Source organism: Pelophylax lessonae, assembly GCF_965119305.1.
Source record: "Pelophylax lessonae genome assembly, chromosome: 6".
In the NCBI taxonomy this organism is placed as follows: Eukaryota; Metazoa; Chordata; class Amphibia; order Anura; family Ranidae; genus Pelophylax; species Pelophylax lessonae.
Window position 1 is genome coordinate 286,767,661 of NC_138773.1, and position 20,000 is coordinate 286,787,660.

The 20,000-nt window shown below is 43.2% G+C and overlaps 1 protein-coding gene across 1 annotated transcript in view; it reads right to left on the reverse strand.

Annotated features, from left to right (window-relative positions):
- The window catches only part of ARHGAP15 (Rho GTPase activating protein 15), a 944,276-nt gene that overhangs the window by 382,462 nt on the left and 541,814 nt on the right, over positions 1 to 20,000 (reverse strand). Inside the window, exons 8-9 of the mRNA XM_082262169.1 lie at positions 13,191 to 13,289; positions 1,026 to 1,143 (exon numbers count right to left, since the gene is read on the reverse strand). Coding sequence (XP_082118295.1) covers positions 1,026 to 1,143; positions 13,191 to 13,289 — 217 coding nt within the window. The remainder of the gene's footprint in view (positions 1 to 1,025; positions 1,144 to 13,190; positions 13,290 to 20,000) is intronic.

The window sequence follows — 20,000 nt, forward strand, 5'->3', positions numbered from 1 at the left end:
AAAAATACCAGATTTCTACCCTTTGTTATGCTAAAGTAATAGCAGTTTGTCTGTGTCCATGTGCAAAGTAAAAGTGAATGGGAGTGACTTTTTTTTTTATCAGTCAGCTGCTGCACTAGCAGGGTTCTAATGAGGAAAGTGGCAGGGCCTGCATCCTTTTAGATGTGATTTTCCTTTAGGAGTATCTCACCGAAAACATTTTTTTTTTCTTTTTTTGCAGGGGATGCCGTCACTCTCCTTCCAGAACCTGGCTTCTCGCCCAAAGACCCCTTGCCACATGTGCCCTTGGCTTTTATACCTTATCCCATGATTCACCTCTTCTGTGTCAAAACCATGGGATAGATATCAAAGCATGTGTGTCACTGGCTGGGTATTGGACACAGTGGGGACACTCCCTCAGCCCAGATGAATCACACACAGGACACATGGAACAGGCCTAACTGTAAATCCTGCTCCCTGATCAGCAGAAAGCACATACCTTTAGCCTGTTATTCTGCTGATAAGCAGCCAGAATCAAAAACGATACTGCCTATCTAGCACCTGACTGGCAGGGTGCTATACACATGTAATAGGTGGGCATCAACCCCAAAAAGTCTAAATTATGTCAACAGACATTCAGATTTCTGTGATGTGATACTCTTCAGCACAGTTCATGAAACAAAAAAGAGTTAAAAAATACATTTCAAGGAGTCAGTGAAATAATCAGCCATAAATCAGTGTAAGTATCTTGAAAAACTGACCAAAACTTTGGCGTTGATTTACTAAAGCCAAAAAGTCTGCAAGAGCAGTTGCACCAGAGCTTAGTAAATGAGTAGAAGCTCTGCTGACTTCCATCATCCAATCATGTAACGGAAAAATTCAGGTTTTTTTTTTTCTTTTTTTTCCTTGCATGTTTGGGTAGTCTTTGCAAAGTGAAGCTTTACCTCATTTACTAAGCTCTGGAGCAACTGGATCCTTAAATGCCACAAAAGAGTGTGCAAAGATGCCTCATTTTGAAAACATATCAGCCAATCCTGAACACTTACCCAGTGATTTCCTTTGCTCGCTCTTCTTTTCTCTGTTCTCTGGTCCTGGATGTAACAGTTCTGAACTCACGGATTTACGAACGCTAATTCCCAGCAGTGGATGTGACGGCCTTGTTTCCTAAAAGACATACATTGTAGAAGGATTTGAACCACTTCTGGACCAGAAGATTTCCCCCCTTAATGATCAGGCCATATCTTGCGATTCGGCACTGCGTTATTTTAAAGGACAATTGTGCAGTCGTGCGGTCGTACCTAGAAAAGAAAATGGATGTCCTTTTTTTCCCACAAATAGAGATTTCTTTTGGTGGTATTTGATCACCTGTGCAATTTTTATTTTTTTGCGCTATAAACAAAAAAAGAGCGAAAATTCTGAAAAAAAAAACTGTTCACATTCTGCTATATAACATTCCCAAAAAAAAAAATTGTAAAAATCAAAATTTTGTACCATTTTAGGCCAATTTGTTTTCTGCTACATATTTTTTTTGTAAAAAAAACCCCCCAATAAGTGTATTTTGATTGGTTTGCACAAAAGTTATCGCGTCTAATAACTACGGGAAAGATTTATGTCATTTTTATTGTTTTTTTGTTACTAGTAATGGCAGCGATCTGCGATTTTTAGCGGGACTGCGACTTTGTGGTGGACAGATCGGACCCCTAACTGACATTTTTGACACTTTTGGGGGGACCAGTGACACTACTACAGTAATCCGTGCTAAAAATATGCACTGTTACTGTAATAATGACACTGGCAGGGAAGGGGTTAACATTGGGGGTGATCAATGGGTTAAATGTGAGCCTAGGGAAGTGATTCTAACTGTGGGTGGGGGGGGGGGGGAAATGTGGCTTGTGAAATGATCATAGAGACATGTGATCCTATATAGAAGGATCAAAGGGGCTCTGTGATAATTCCAGGGAGAAGAACAGTCAGCTGTGTTTACAACAGCTGACCGTTCTTCTCTTTCAGTGGGGAGCGATCGCAGGTGTCAGGTGGCAATTGGAGCCACCTGCCTGCTGCATCGGCTTCCCCACTGCCAAGTGGGGGCGGGAGCATGCCGCCAGCGTCGCGTGCTTGCCCTCTAGTTGCCTGCGCGCGACCGATGTTGGTCTACGTCGATTCGCGCAGCAGAGCCACATTGCCGCCATAAAAAGGTGGCGGCCGGTCGGGAACAGGTTAAATAGCAGTGAATCGTATGACAAAAGGCTCCAGTCCTACCCAGAAACTGATCTGGCTAAATCTAGCTGCAAAAATGGAGGCCAATGGACAGGCCTATATGGTCATAGTACAACTGCAATGCTTCCTATAAAACCTCTGCACTTCAGGCCCCTGAAAGCTGAAAATTGGCCTGGGCAGGAAGGGAGTGAAAGTGCCAAGTATTGAAGTAGTTATTATGCCTAGGTGTGAATGCAGTTCAAAGGTATTACCAGGGCCTGTGCTACCATTAGGCAAACTAGGCAGCTGCCTAGGCCCTGATTTAAGGCCAATGGACAGAACTATATGATCATATAGTACAGCTGCAATGCTTCCTATAAAACCTCTGCACTTCAGACCCCGTTCACACTTGGGTGTAGCAGAAACATTTCTGACTACGTTTGAGAAGCACGCTGTGGTGCTAATATTTCCTAATGGAACCCAAAACGTGGGTAGCAATTATGCGTTTTGCCACACACTTTCGACTTAACAAAACATGCAGAAAAAGCACAACGCAAAACGCGCTTGGCTCGCGTCCAATATGTTAGCAAGTTTTAGGAGGCCGATTCACATCAATGGTGCCAGTCCAAAAAATGTGCTATAAAAACAGGCAAAAAAAGCTCTAAAAATGCAATGCATTCGCTCAAGTGTGAATGGGGCCTCAATGTTTGATTATTTGTTGCTTTGTGTTGTTTTGTAAACCATTACCACAGTTATACTTTCTTTCCTTTAATAAATCTTAGGCAGCATGTTGCTTAAATTTTCTATGGTGCACAAATCCAGATTTTCCATGTTTTTGTTACTATAACAAAAAAAAAATCAGTAGTTATTTTCCATTGCGGTAATGAATTAATGGAAACAATTAAAAAGTATTATTTTTATAGAGAAAAGGATGAGTTTATAGCATTCCTTTGCACACAGTTGGGAACTCGTTTTTGGTTATAAATCACATTTATTTTTTTCTCAGAATGAATAAGAAGTGGACATAAAAGGATAAAAAATAAAGTAAGGAAATAAGCCAGGCTGGGGGTAAATTCCTTAGGGAAAAGTTGACAATTTTCTAGATAATAGAAAAAATCTTTTTAACAAAACTCTCACTTGCAACATAAGAATGACTAAGTTTTAATATGAAGTGCAAGGCAATGGATGAAGTGAATATTTCATATCAGCCGCATAATTCTTGAAGAAGTAGAAATAGATTTGCATTGTTAGTAGATCCATCAAAAAATAGGGAGTCCCTCAAACAGGTGGCCAAGATCTAAAGACTCACTTTAAATTCACTGTCACATTTAATTTACAAATATTTTTTTTTTTTTATAATACAATATTTTATATATAATTATATAGGAATTAATATACACTATCTTGTCAAAAGTATTGGGACACCTGCCTTTACAGGCACATGAACTTTAATGGCATCCCAGGCTTAGTCCGTAGGGTTCAATATTGAGTTGGCCCACCTTTGCAGCTATGACAGCTTCTCTGGGAAGGCTGTCCACAAGGATTAGGAGTGTGTCTATGGGAATGTTTGACCATTCTTTCAGAAGCACATTTGTGAGGTCAGGCACTGATGCTGTACGAGAAGGCCTGGCTCGCACACTCCACTTCAATTCATCTCAAAAGTGTTCTCTCGGGTTGAGGTCAGGACTCTGTGCAGACCAGTCAAGTTCTCCACCCCAAACTCGCTCATCCATGTCTTTATGGACCTTGCATTATGCACTGGTCCAAATCATTTGGTAGAGGGGGCATTATGGTTTGGGATTGTTTTTCAGGGGTTGGGCTTGGCCCCTTAGTCCCAGTGAAGGGAACTTTTAAGTCTTTAGCATACCAAGACATTTTGGCCAATTTCATGCTCCCAACTTTGTGGGAGCTGTTTGGGAATGGCCCCTTCCTGTTCCAACATGACTGCACCAGCTTCTGATCTTTCTAGAAAGTGGACCTCCACTATACTACTAGATATGTTGTTCACAGCTTTCCAATTTCTAGCTTGAACTATACATTCAGCTTAATTTCTATTTCCCCCAATTTAAATCATATAAGTCAAGTTCCTCCACCCCAGACTCGCTCATCCATGTCTTTTTGGACCTTGCTTTGTGCACTGGTGCGCAGTCATGTTGGAAACAGGTAAAGGCCATCCTCAAACTGTTTCCACAAAGTTAGAAGCACGAATATGTTGAAATTGTTGAAATTGTCTTGGTATGCCACCATAATCCCCCCTCCACCAAATTATTTGGACCAATGCACAAAGCATTGTCCATAAAGACATAAATAAGTGAGTTTGGGGTGGAGGAACATGACTGACCTGCACAGAGTTCTGACCTCAACCATATAGAACACCTTTGGGATGAATTAGAGCGAAGACTGCAAGCCAGGCCTTATTGTCCAAAATCAGTGCCTGAACTCACAAATGTGCTTCTGGAAGAAAGGTCAAGCAATCCCATAGACACACTCCTAAACCCTGTGGTCAGCCTTCCCAGAAGAGTTAAAGCTATTACAGCTGCAAAGGGAGGGCCAACTCAATATTGAACCCTATGGGCTAAGACTGGGACGCCATTAAAGTTTATGTGCGTGTAAAGGCAGATGTCCCAATACTTTTGACAGTATAGTGTATAATTAAATATGAATTAATATACCATACTATGAATTGCACAAACTGAGTGACCTCAATTGTTTGCAAACTGTTGTTTGTTATCTTTTTAACTGTTCTATATTATCTTTTTATGAGTCAATCCTAATATTAAAAGCTTTTGGACTCTCAGACCTTTCAATTGGCCCTCTCATTAGACTTTGTGCCATCACCTTGATTGCACTGACTTATATCATTTAGATCGGGGAAAAGAGAAATTAAGCTAAATGTATAGTTCAAGCTTGAGATTGAAAAGCTGTGAACAACAAATATAGTAGTATATACATAGTAGTATAGTAGAGGTCCACTTTCTAGAAAGAACAGAAGCTGCCCCAGTCGGAAGCACAATTTTCTTTACTGGCAATGTGGGTGGTGGAGGAGGGGGAGGCTTCGGGAGAGGTAATTTCCAAGCCCTATCTGAACACATGAACTGGAATCTGCTACAACTCCTGCATCGGCAATGTAAGATCTCCCCAAGCAGGATGCCTTGCTGACCTCGTTCCCATTAATGCATTTTGTTCAAAAAGTCATGACACATATGTGTAAACCATTGACATTGTTCCCTTTACTGGTGGGAAAAAAGAAAGTAGTTCTGGAAAGGTTACATCACAAAGTGTTGGAATCTTTCCAATTGTGATTTACAGAAAAAGGCTTTAAGAGAGGCTGGGCACTAAGAGATGTGGTCCATGAGGGTATGTTGGTGGTAGGGTATGCTCGGGGGCAAGACTTCCAACTACCTTTGCAATGCCAAGATCCACCAGTTACATACAACAAAAGAGAATAATTTCCATCCAGCTGGTCCAGAAATCCACTGAGCTGGCTGACTAAACTTCTGAGAGGTCTATACCATGGATCCTCAAACTACGGCCCTCCAGCTGTTGCAGAACTACACATCCCATGAGGCATTTTAAAACTCTGACATTCACAGACATGACTAGGCATGATGGGAATTGTAGTTCCTGAACAACTGGAGGGCCATAGTTTTGAAGACCCCTGGTCTATACTGTATGTATTTGTGTTACTTCTTTATGGAGAGTCTACTGGCCAATTTAGTGTCTTTTTAAGAGTAAAAATCTTCCATTGCCCAAAAAATCATGTTAACATGTCTGTACCAGAAGGAGTGCCCCCCCATAAAATGTGTATATGTGTGTGTATATACCTTTGGTTCACTGGCTTGCTAAATGGGGGTCAAACAAAAATGCCACTAGAAAGTCACAGATTGCTGATGATTCACACAAATTTTCATAGTGAACAATAAATACTAGGATGTACCGAAAGCAATGCAAAAGTGGATGTACCTTTTTTTTTTAACTAACATAGGTCTTTCAAATTTCACATGTTGGTAGTAACTCTTCCTCACTAATGATTCTTCTTCTATATCATAGCAGGTAAGTAAAGGATTCTAAGCATAAGCAATGTGCCATCATTAAGTTCTTGTCGAAGGAGCGGTGCAGGCTGAATGATATCCACAGAAGGCTACAGAATGTTTATGAAGATGACACCATTGACAGGAGTCGCCAATGACAAGACATTACGCTTGTTAATGGTGTTATCCTTGAAAACAATCTGTAGCCTTCTGTGGATGTTGGAGATCTTGCACCCTACTTCATCAAGACCTTAATGAGAACATGTTGTTTAAGCTTGGAATCCATTATTTACCTACAATGGGAAAGAAGAAGATTTACTACGGAGGAAGGGTTTCTCTACCAACATGTGAAATGTTAACAACCTATGTAAGTTATTAGAAATTGTATGCCCCCTTTTACAATACTTTTGGTACAGCCCACATAAAACATTTAAAGTGGCACTCTCCTAATCAACATTGACTATTTTTATTTCTCATGCTGTTGGCATTAGTAAATAGATAGAAAAGTATATCTTATTTACTTGTTTTAAACTTTTCTTTTACATTTCCTCAGTTACTTCCTAGTTTCTTGCCTAGGAAAAAAATGTCATACATCCAAGGAGTCATCAGGAGGGAAGGAGAGGTTTTCTCAGCTAAGCACACCCTACTGCCTGCATGCCTGTGCTAAGAGCATATGGATTCCAGGAAGTAAAGGCTACATAAATCATCTGCCCATACTCAAGATGGCCATGGCCAGAAATGCCAGGGAGTGTTTTTCAAGGTGATTTTTTAACAAAATAAAGCATGGAGACAGAGGCATAACTATAACCTTCAGGGCCCCAGTGCAAGAAACCATGAAGGGCCCCCCGGACCCTTGGCCGGGGCCCTTCCCACTGATCCTGGGGCCCTTTACTCTCGTTGCGGGACCCTTTCACAAGTTCTGCAGTGGGCCGCCTTCTTGCCATCTTGGGGCCTCCCCACGGTGGTGGAATGCCAGGGCCCGGTCGCAAGTGTGACCTTTGCGATCCTGTAAGTTCACCCACTGGTGTCAGTAGTTTCTATTTTTTAGTATTTTAATTGTATTATTTTGTATCATTTTATTTTATTGTTTTACAATGTCACTGACATGACATTAATATCACTGACTATGACTCTGTCCATTCAGAAAAGGAAGGAGCTGGTAAATTACATATTTACTGACCCCTTCCTGGTTCTCTATTGTGACACATCCCCCAGGTAGGAGAGGTGAGGGGGAGCACAGTGGGGGGGGGGGGGCAGCACAGTAGGGAGGGGGGACCAGGGGAGCACACAGGGGCCCAGAGACAGCAGAACAGAAGTGAACTGGATAGGAGTGGCGGGGGCAGCATACAGAGGAACCAATCTCCTCCATTTTCCTACTGCAGCTACAGGAGGAAAAAGGAGGACAGTGATTTCTCTACATGCTGCCCCCACCGCCCCTCCTATCCAGGTGTACAGGGGAGACACACAGGCCCCCTGGAGCATGGTGGCCTGGTTGCGATTGCAACCCCTGCAACCCCTGTAGTTACGCCCCCGCATGGAGATATGGATAAATGGGGGAGTTCACTTTGAACATTAAAAAATAATATAAGAGTGTTTTTAGGTTGTGGTGATCAAATGCAGCGAAGATCCACTTACAGAACATGTCCTGAAGTCTTTAAAAGACATGTACTGAGAGAAAAATGCATTGCTGACTGGCTTTCTAAAGAAACTAGCTAACTGGAGGTTATGCTGATGTTTTGATGTCAATAGTTTCTGATTCACGGTCTCTATACTATTATAGGGATAAGGAATGCTGACTGCTTTCTGATTTGCATTTTCTGCACACTTGTGCCAGGTTGGTGACTCAGATGTCCTGAAGCCACAGACAGTCAGGCTACTAACATTTTCAGATATATACAGATCAGCAACAGCAGCCTCTACGGCCTTCCTCAACATTTTCAACACAGAGGAACCCTTGAAATAACTTACATTAGTGTGCTGGTCAGTGGGAAGAATGTTCCTTACACTTGTACACTTTACTATCTGTAAAGGGGGCAATTGGGAAGAATTGCCCCCTTTACAGATAGCTAAAAAGATTAATGGTGTCAGTTGGAACTTACCCGAGGAGCAGAAATTGTTCATTGCTCAAGGAACCCCTAGCGATGGAACCTTGCTTGAGAAACCTTGCTCTATTCGTTTTGAGCACAAGTTATGCTTTTTTTTTTTTTCAATAATCTTTATTTATCAGAAATATAATATATGCAGAAAACAAACAATAAGGAAAACAGACGCCAGCAGGGGCGTAACTACAGGGGTTGCAGGGGTTGCAATCGCTACCGGGCCCCATGCTCCAGGGGGCCCGGTAGCAAACCAGTGGGTGAACTTCTAGGATCTCAAAGGTCACACTTGCGACCGGGCCCTGGCATTTCACCACTGTGGGGAGGCCCCAAGATTGCAGGAAGGGGGCCCACTGCAGAACTTGTGAAAGGATCCTGATGCGGGACCATAATAAAAGGCCATGCAATGAGATTAAAGAGCCCCAGGATTAGTGGGAAGAGCCCCGGGCTTGAAGGGAAGGGCCCCGGCCAGGGGTCTGGGGGGCCCTTCATGGTTTCTTGCATCGGGGCCCTGAAGGTTCTAGTTACGCCTCTGGACGCCAGCAAATGATAGTCATCCATCGGTCAAGTTGTCTGCATTAGGTGATATACTTGATACATTGCAAAAGGTCAGTTTGACCATCCTACAAGGGAGGTAATAAGGCATAAGTGCTGCTTAACCTCCCTGGCGGTATGATTCTTTTGGATTTTAGGTGCTGAAAGCGGTACCATTATTTTGCATGTAATTCTATATATATATATATATATATATATGTATGTATACATATATTATGTATACATATATTATATATATATATATATATATATATATATATATATATATATATATATATATATATATATATATACGTATATATATATATATATATATATATATATATATATATATATATATAATGTATACAGTTGGTTTGGGCTGCTCATTCACAAGAATTACGTATATATATATAATATACTTTATATATATATATATATATATATATATATATATATATATATATACATATATTTACATAAAAAGTACAGTAAAACTGCAGGAAAGGGCACTGGGGGGCAATGTAATGTGATTTTTTTTTATTTTGCATTGTATCAGTGTGTTTGGTGTGTTTTACATTTGAATTTGCCACCGGTTCCACCCCCCGGTGGACGTCACGTCGCCGGAGACGGAAGCCGGGGCTCGCAGACGATCGGGAGGAAGCTCCGCCGCCGCATACCGCCCGCATACATCGCTGGATCCCGGAGAAAAGGTAAGTAAAACCTCTACCAGGATCCAGCGATCTTCCCAGCGCTACCCCGAGTGTGGCTCGGGGGTTACCGCTTTTGGCTCTAAAATCTAACCCCGAGTCACGCTCGGGAATACCGCTAGGAAGGTTAACTGGTACTATACCAGATGAAGTATCACAACAATAAATAGCCTTGCACCTATCATTAGGTCTTTATATCACGGAATCAGGGGAGGACTGGGCCAGGGGGCAGGGGGGAAATTGCCCCTTGGGCTACTCTGATGCCTCGTAAAAAGGCTGCACCGCTTCTGCCAATCACATGCCTAAAGGATTTCTGGTGAAGGGAAGTAAAAGTCCCCACTACTGACCTACTGAGTGCTATGATGAAGACAAGGACAGAGCGCAGGACTCCCCTCAGCATGGATGGTGTAAACTGTGTCTGATCAGAGGCCAGTTCCATGCCCCACTGGAGACTCTTCTTCCCCGGCCAGTCCCAACCAAGCTGTCCCAGCTCCAACCAACCACCCCCTGCTGGCCAGGTCGGGAACTTGGATTCAGCCAGTAAGTAGAGAGTATCTGGAACAGGGCTTCAGCTTGGAATGGGGAGTTGCAGCACAATAGCCTCTGGTTTGTACTTGCCCCCTGGGCCAAAAATTGCCAGTCTGCCCCTGCACGGAATACACCGCGCCATTTTTCATATGTCAGAAATGGTAAACAATAAGATGGATAACAAGTTATGCTTAATAAATTGGAGTGTCAAAAATCTCTATAAGGCCCCTTTTACACTTGTACAACCTGAAAGTCGTGCGACTTGGACGCGACTTGAAGCAATGCCTGTGTAATCTTGAGGTCTATGGACCTCAAGTTGCATCAAAGTCAGACCAAAGTAGTGCAGTCACTACTTTGAAATCACTGCGACTTGAAGTTGCACAGATATGAATGGTACTCATTGGAAATCACAGAGTACGACTTGTCATGTGACTTTTCAGTCCCAAGTCACAGGACAAGTCGCACAAGTGTGAAAGGGGCCTAAGTGAGTCTTCTTTAACCACTTCAGCTCTGGAAGATTTACCCCCCTTCCTGACCAGGCCATTTTTTGCAATACGGCACTGCAATATTTTAACTGACAATTGCGCAGTCATGCAATGCTGTACCCAATTAAAATTGATGTCCTTTTTTTTCCACAAATAGAGCTTTCTTTTGGTGGTATTTTATTACCTCAGCATTTTTTTTTTTTTTTTGGGTGGGGGCTATAAACAAAAACTGCAATGAAAAAAAATAATAATAATATTTTTTACTTTCTGTTTTAAAACATATCCAATAAAAAATGTAAAAAAAAAAATCTAATTTCAACTTTCAATTTTAACATCAGGGGCGATCTGCAGGTTAACTGTGTTATTGACCAGTGCTTTACTAAACTGTGAGAGTTGCTTGTACTAGGGGAAGGCAGAGATCCGTGTTTCTGCTTATCAGGAACACAGGGTCAATGTCTTCCCTGCTGACAGAACGGCAATCTGCTTTGTGTACATAGGCAGACTGCTGTTTTGCCTGTGTAACAAAAAATTGATGGGTGCCAGCTTTCATTGAGTCCACGGTACCCGCTGTGAATAATTACATTGGTAGCAAGCTGCCGGTGGCGCGCCTGCGCGCCCCCAACCTGGAAGTGCTGGATCACATGCTAGGATATTTTCAACAAGGAAAAACACTTGATGTAAACAATGCAACGCTCTGTCATGTCGGCAGGGAAGTGCTGGATTTTGTTTCCCTGCAAAGCAGGGAATAAAATCCAGGACATCCCTCAGTAAGTGCAGCACGCTGTACACACAAAAACACTGGTAGGCACACATTTAACCCTTTGATTGCCCTAGATGTTTAATCCCTACCCAGCCAGTGGGCACATTTTACTAAAGGTTATTGCATGCATTATGACAGTCACATGACCATTTAACGCATGCAATAATGAAAATGTAAATTCAATATCGCTCGTATGCAGTATGTAGAGCAAACACCAAAATGCTTGTTAAATACAGCATAAAAAGGCGTTAAAGTCCATTCACAGAAGAAAATAAATAAATAAATGCGGTATTTATGTTTGGGTCCAAGCTTCCAATGTGATAACTATGGCAATGGTCAGACCCCCCTCCCACAGTGATTGGTTTAAAAAAAAAAATAGGCAGGAAAGTGCAAGCTGTATCAGGTGCTAACTAGATTTCTCATGAGTTGTTTCTGGAGGCTGGCAGAAGGCATAGCAAAGAGAATGGAACCCTTTGAATTCAGTCTTCTGGAATTTAAAGTACAGTACTGCAGAAGAGGAGGTGGAGAAGATCCCAAGTGGTCCTTTTAAAGGAAAAAAAGGTTTAAGGAGTGCACATTGCTGGATAAATTCACAGATGCTGATACCCTCCACTTATCCAAGGCACTAATCATGGAGCTCCATACCCAACTCATAGGGTACCTTGAGCCCTCAACCCAGAGAAGCCATGCCATACCAGCCATGACTAAATTGCTGGCTGCCACACACTTTTTTGGGAAAGCATCCTATCAGATGGTAGCTAGTGATGGCGTTCATGCGAGATGCTTGCGATAACTTACCGCACGGTTTCATGAGGTACGTAAGGCATACTTCGGAAAGATTACGCTTTCAAAATTTTAAGGAGAGTTTCTTGTGAATTACAGTTTTTTTGCAGTGTGCTCTGAATCACATGCGATGTCTGTCATCGCACATATGTGAACCGGGACTAAAAGAAATCTCTATTTGTGGGGGAAAAAATGACAACAAACGTCATTTATGTACAACAGTGCACGACCGCGCAATTGTCGGCTAAAATAATGCAGTGCTGTATCGCAAAAAAAAATGCCTGGTCGTGATAGAGGATAAATCTTCCAGAGGTCACTTCCAGAGGTCAAGTGGATTTAGCCTACTGGAATGCTACAGAGGCTCAAAAAATAAGTCCTGGTGATATAACCATGGCTGGATTTCTGCATAGCCAACATAGTCCATGGCCATGGGCAACAAGGCTACCTGGGGTGGCAAGTTATGAACCACAGATCATGTAGCTACTCAATCCATACACTTGGGGTCAAACTGCCAACATAATGAAAGTATAGTCTACTCTACTGTTTTAGATGTCCTAAAGGACTTATTGGTGTTATACTAAGGCTCAACAATCAACTTGGGAAAGAAAAGGGTGGCACAAGACAGTTTGCCTGGGAGGGGGCAGATAGCATAAAACAGTTCTGGAGGCAATACCAACAGCATTGAAGCCAATGGTGTGCAAAGTGAAGCCACAGTTTCATGAAACCAGTCCTATTTGTGCAAATGATTTGTGATTGGGTACGGAGTACTACACATGGCATTTCATCTTCACACTACACTGCTTGCTTAAATACTCTAATAAATCTGCAGTTCGACCAGAGAAATGGAAGTTTTTGTCATGCAAACCTTTAATAAAAATGAGATGTTCTCACATACGTGCCATTTAGCCTCCTTTAAAATACCAAACAAATGACTAATTCTCCAAATAATCCAAATATAATTATTTCATTATTGATGGCGAGCTCTGTTTGTTTTCGTCTGCATGTCTGTCATTTTGGCTATTCACTAAAGCACATAAACAGGCAAGACATCTGAAAGCGTAAAATAAAGGTAACAAATGCATGCATACCAAACTGTCAATTGCATTTTGGATGGCGTGGAACCATTCTTTTATGGTGATGTCTACATCCGACTGCAGAAGGATTTCACTTCCTGACAGTGTTGTGATCTGCGGAGAGAAATGTATTGTAAGCAAGTGTTGAAAGAATATTTATTAATAATAAACATGGCCCGTCCGTGGGAATTCCATTGTACCTATATTAATGAGAGAGGTTTAAAGATATTAAAATGGGCCTTTCATGGAAATGCGCGGTACGCTTCTCTGGGATCCTCCACCCCCTAAATAATTCATGCTAATTCAAAGTCACTGAATATAGAACATATAATATATTTGCCTTACACCACAGTTTCTAGCCACTTCCCGTGGGTTGTGCTGACAAACCTGGGCCTCACCATGGGACCCTGAGAAAGCCAAGGATCCCAAATCTTGTGAGACAACGATCCAGCACTGTAGTGGAGCGGGTTCACACAGGATTTGAGATCCTTAGCTTTCCCGGAATCCTGCAAGAAGGCCCATTGACATTACCCTTGCCTAGGTGAGCCCTCAGGGAGTCGGGGTGTAAAGTATTTTTTTTATGTTTTTCTTTTATTTTGTTGAAAGTGTTGAGGTATACATCCCATATCTTCATCTCTGCTACGCCCCTTTTCTGTACAGGCTTTTACTCCATCCAGATCTTATAATAAAAAAAATATGTCTTGCATTTCTGCCTTTAACCACTTAAGCCCCGGAAGATTTTACCCCCTTCCTGACCAGGGACTACTTTGTGATTCGGCACTGCGTGACTTTAACGGACAATTGCGCGGCCGTGCAACGCTGTACCTAAATGAATTTGACGTCCTTTTTTTCCCACAAACAGAGCTTTCTTTTGGTGGTATTTGATCACCTGTGCGATTTTTACTTTTTGCGCCATAAACAAAAAAACAGCATCAATTTTGCAAAAATAACAATATTTTTCACATTTTTTTATATGAAATTCCCCCCCAAAAAAAGTAAAAATCAAAATTTTTTAACATTTTGGGCCAATTTTTTTTTTTTCACCATATGTTTGTTAAAAAAAATCGCATAAAGCGTATTTTGTTTGGTTTGCGCAAAAGTTATTGCGTTTACTAACAAATGGAAAGATTTTTGTCATTTTTGTTGTTTTTTTTTTTAACGCGTAATGGCGGCGATCTGCGATTTTTTTTGCGGGACTGCGACATTGCGGCGGACAGATCGGACCCTTGACTGACATTTTTGACACTTTTTGGGCTACCAGTGACATTTCTACAGTAATCAGTGCTATACATATGCACTGTTACTGTGAAATTACACTGGCAGTGAAGGGGTTAACTTTTTTTGAGAGGGAGGGGTTATGTGTGTCCCTAGGGTCGTGATTCTAACTGTGATTGGCTGTGGCTTGAGGTGTAGGAACAGTGATCAACGGTCCTACATAGTAGAACCATATGATCACCACTCCTTCACAGGGGAGAATGATAGGCGGCTTGTTTACATTAGCCGTCTGCCTTTCTCCCTCTCCACCCGACGATCGCGAGTGACCGGCGGACATCGGGTCCGCCGGTCACACGCGCGCTGGGGGTCCGTGACCACGCGGGAGTGGGAGCGCGCCTCCAGCGGCGCGCGCTCGCTCCCTAGACCCTCACAGGCTAGCGACGTAGACCTACGTCGCTCTGCCTGTGAGGGGCTGATCGCCTACGTAAATAGTCGTGCGGCAAGTGGTTAAGGGTGGCTACATTGCCTCATTGGGTCTCCTTGGATCCACCCTTATGTGTGCAGTTCTGGGACTACAGCAGATCTGTGACCTGTACTAGAAAGGCCAATGACGTGACACGCTTCCCAACCAGAGTAATGCAGGTGTTGTCTACCCGAGAGGAATATAGCACTAGCACTTTATCTTTTTCACCATTCAGTCAGGTTTGTATTTTGCACCATCACCTATATCTATAGGTATTTTTTTCCCAATTTGCACAGATACTAAGCACTTTTGGTGATTTTTTACAACAGTATTATATATTTATTGTGGTTAGGATTTTAAATTTATATTTATGACTGATTGCATTTATGTGTTAGCGCCTCACTACCTCCTACAATAGAGGACCAGGAAGGGGTCGGTAAATATGTAATTTACCAGCTCCTTCCTTTTCTGAATGGACATGAGTCATAGTCAGTGACATTGTAAAAAAAAAAAAAATTAAAATGATAAAAAAAATAATACAATTCAAATAAAAACTACTGACACCAGTGGGTGAACTTCTAGGATCGCAAAGGTCACACTTGCAACTGGGCCCTGACATTCCACCGCCGTAGGGAGGCCTCAAGATGGCAGGAAGGGGGCCCACTGCAGAACTTGTGAAAGGGTCCCGCTGCAGGACCGTAATAAAGGGCCCCGCAATGAGAGTAAAGGGCCCCAGGATCAGTGGGAAGAGCCCCAGGCTTGAAGGGAAGGGTGGCCCATGGTGTATGTGCCCCTGGGGTGGCAGCCCAGGGGTGCTGTAATTCTCACTGGTGAGGGGCAGCTCACCTTGAGTTTTTGGCACCTTGGTCCCTGCACCACACACACTTTTTTCACACCTGCCTCTTGGGACGGGCCTTTTGGCTCGGACCAGAGGAATTTTTTATTCCTGGCCGAGGGGCCCGCCAAGGTCTTGCACCTTGACACTACCCTGCACTTCTCTGCTTCCCCTTCCCCACTCTTGTGTGTTGTGTGTTTTTTAAGATGAGTAGGGTGTGGGTCCTCGGGCCTACCTTGAAAGTCTTAGAAGGGGGTGGATATGGCCTTCTGGCTTAGTTCACCCTTTCTCATGGGGTCTCCCTTCGGGGGAGCCCCACCTAGTACTTGGGGTGGGCTGTTTCGGCAGGCCTCCCAGAGAACGGGGTTTGCCTGGTTTCGGCCGGGCAAGCCAAAGTGAAGTACCTCAGTCCCTGTCAGGAATTTTGCTCCCTGGGGGATCTTCGGAGGAGGATCATTCCGCACACCCTGAGCACTTTTTGTGTACGTCACGTTTGTGTGTGTGCACTTTTTTATGCACCGGGTGTTAGTTCGAGTGTGTTCACACACGACGGGCTTTGAAAAAAACACCAGCAGATTACATGGCTCCCCAAATCATCAGACAGTGGAAACTTCACACTAGACCTCATGCAACTTGGATTTTGTGCCTCTCCACTCTTCCTCCAGACTCTGGGACATTGATTTCCAAATTAAATGCAAAATCTTCCACAGTCAGTGATGATTTGGGGAGCCATGTCATCTGCTGGTGTTGGTCCACTGTGTTTTATCAAGTCCAAAGTCAGCGCAGCCCTCTACTAGGAAATTCAAGAGCACTTCATGCTTCCCTCTGCTGACCAGCTTTATGGAGATGCTGATTTCATTTTCCAGCAGGACTTGTCACCTGCACACACTGCCAAAACTACCAATACCTGGTTTAATGATCATGGTATCACTGTGCTTGATTGGCCAGCAAACTCGTCTGCGCTAAACCCCATAGAGAATCTGTGGGGTATTGTCAGGAGGAAGATGAGACACACCAGATCCAACAATGCAGATGAGCTGAAGGCCGCTATCAAAGCAACCTGGGCTTCCATAACACCTCAGCAATGCCACAGGCTGGTTGCCTCCATGGCACGCTGCAGTGATGCAGTAACTCAGTGTATATTAATTGGTTGGTGCAAAAGTTATAGCATCTACAAACTATGGGATATATTTATGGAATTTTAATTAATTCTATTTTTTTTACTAGCAATAGCGGCGATCAGTGATTTATAGAAGGACTGCGACATTGCGGCGGACAAAACAGACACCATGTGACATTTTTTACACTTTTTTGGGAACCAGTGACACTAATACAGTGATCAGTGCTAAACATATGGACTGTCACTGTACTAATGACACTGGCTGGGAAGATGTTAACATCAGGGGCGGTCAAAGGGTTAAATGTGTGCATAACCTTGCTTGGCTACTGCGTGGAAGGTGCTTGTACTAGAGGAAGGCAGAGATACATGTTCCTGCTTTGCAGAAACACAGGACCACTGTTCTGCTTGTGTCTCAAATGATCCCGCTGGACCCGCTGATTGCCTCCAAACACAGTGGGTGTGGGTCGCCGGCAGTGCGTGTGTGCGCGTGACCCAGAAGTGCAGGATCACATACTAGGTACATGATCCTGTGCAGGAGAGCCGCCTTGCTGTTGTATATATTAGTGATTGACCGATTATTGGCAAAGCTGATATATCGAGGGCCGGTATGCACTTTCCCTGATATATCGGAATTGGTCCCTGAGGTTATTGCTGATATTTCAGGAAATTGCTGTACCGGAGTGATGCCTGCAGCTAGAGGCATCACCCCGGTACCGGCGTCCATAACCGACGGTGGGCTGTCTTGTAATGACAACTGATGTGGCTGAGAAGCCGCTGGGCTGTCTTTGGAATGAGAGGGAGAGGACGTCCCCCCCCCCTCCCGCCACCTTCCACGGCTCGCCCAAGTTTCCCGTCCCACCGGGAGACACGGGCAACCAGCCTGCACGGCTGCCGAAGACTAGATCAAAGCCGCATTCAGCTCTGATCGGGTCTTCATGTAAAAACTTGGAAGTGATGTCATGATACTCAGCGCCAAATTTAAAAAAATGACAGCATTCAAAACAGCCAAACTTGGCGTTTTGAATGCTTTTAAGTGCAGAGGAGGGGTTTGGGGTCAGATCCCTCCATAGGAGTACCTGTCAAAAAAAAATAAAAAATTAATGTGCGAAAATATCGGTCAATATCGGCCAATACTGATACGCGATGACCAAAATATTGGTATCGGCAATAAAAAACAATATTGGTTGATCACTAATATATATGCAGTATACGGTCGGCAAGCAGTTTAAAAAATACCTATGTACACTCGGATATATGTGCACAATTCAACCAGGACTCCTATCGGCCCTTTGCTGATAATATCTGTTTGTACATTGAGTGCATGTACTGTTATCAATCTTTTTTTATATAAAGCTTGTATTATGTTTGTTCTGGTGTACATCTATATGCTTATGGTTAATGTAATCTTCTGGTTGCAGTCGTTCTTCTGCTTGTAATTACTTTGATTAGATTACTGGTTCATTTCCCAGGAAGGGATTCCCCTCTGTTCACAGAGGCCGTGTCCTGGGTGGAGGCACTGCCAGCTCTTTTATCAATCCCACTTACCCACTTAGCAAAGGTTCTGGTTATCCTGTGTGAGGAGGTCCATTGGTCATAACGCCCCTCAAAAGGATGGGCACACCAGCATCTGTAGAATATCGGGAATAGAGCTGGGTGCCGGGGACAATATAACTCCTATGTGCATGTGCCAGAGTTGCATCATCAATGGCCACCCAATGGCTGAAGAGGGTGACTGGGAACTTGAAAGAAGGGGTGGAGGAGATGGCAGCAGGGGAAGGAGCGGCTTCTGTCAGCCTGGATCGGACAGCGCATCAGGAGGGCTCACTTGTGCATTTGGCTTACATGCCTGCCCATTCTTTACTCAAACTGGAGAGTACAAAATCGGGAGGCGTGCATAGAAACCAATCTGCTTTCTTTTAATTGATGCTTAAAGTGTATGTAAACCCCGTTCATGAAATCTGACCTGGGCGCATATATCTGCAGTGTTTACTTATCTCTCTCCAAAGCTCTAAGTCCCATGTGCTTCTGCTGCTCCGTTCCTCTGGTATCAGCATGATAGCTTCTGACAAGGTCTCTGACACAGGAGATAAAAGCAGCTGGAAATTTGTGTCGGGGTGGGTGCATATTGATGGATTAGCAGAGAGCTGGTCTATTCACACCACAGCTCTGCATGTTTCTTCATTCCTCTGCCTATGTGAAGGGGGGGGGGTGTCTTTCCTCCAATTACTAGTCACACAGTGTATGTTTGGGTTAGAAGCTGATTGGCTACCATGCACAGCTGCACCAGAGTTTGCACTCTCGAGTTTTAGAAAATCAACCCAATTTGGTATTGAGAAGCATGTGATTCTCTCGCCAACCATGGTGCTACAATGGGAACCAAGTTGCCAATTACCAGACCCAAATGCTGTTAAAATTGGTGCGGAAGAGAGTCTTTAGCACTCTGGAATCTCTGAGCGGACCAACGTTTTCTCTTTGATGCCACAGGGGAATGAAGGATATGGGTATTTAACCCAATAATGACTACAGTTTTATTAGGCCTAGACACCCAGACCAAGTTTAGCAGTACTGATTCATGTCAGTTAATATGACAATATTATTATGACAATTTTCTAATTGACAGAGGGTCTGAGAACTAGGAATACACACACACAGTTGCACATTCCTAATTATCTGCTGCAAAGTTAAAGTGTTTGTTACCCCAGCATTTAATATTCCTCATATGTGCCTGCTGTACTATGAACTGGTATGAAAAAGTATCCTGTTCTCTTTGCATTGCTTCCTTTGTGAGAAATCCCTGGTGATCCCCCTAGTCCCTCTGCTCTCCTATTATAAACTGACTGCACTAAGAAAGAGTACACAGCATGGTCAGTTCTCTAGCTGTGCTGGTGTACTCTCCTCCAATGATCAGACTTGTCCTGACAACCCCCCCCCCCCCCTCTGCACAGCCATTCGCTGGGAAGATCAGTGTGCTGTTTCTTCTCCTCCCCCCAGCTCTTATGCAGCTGAGAACAGAGGGAATGTGATCACTTATAAGAAGGGATAAAATGTATTGATAATGTTTTTTTTATATCTATACACAAATGCTTTGCCTTTCATTTTAGTTTTAAACTAAATGGGTTGTTTTACAAGGTGATCGTTTACAACCACTTTAAATAATGTTTTAACTACAAGGCACATTTTGGATATGGACTT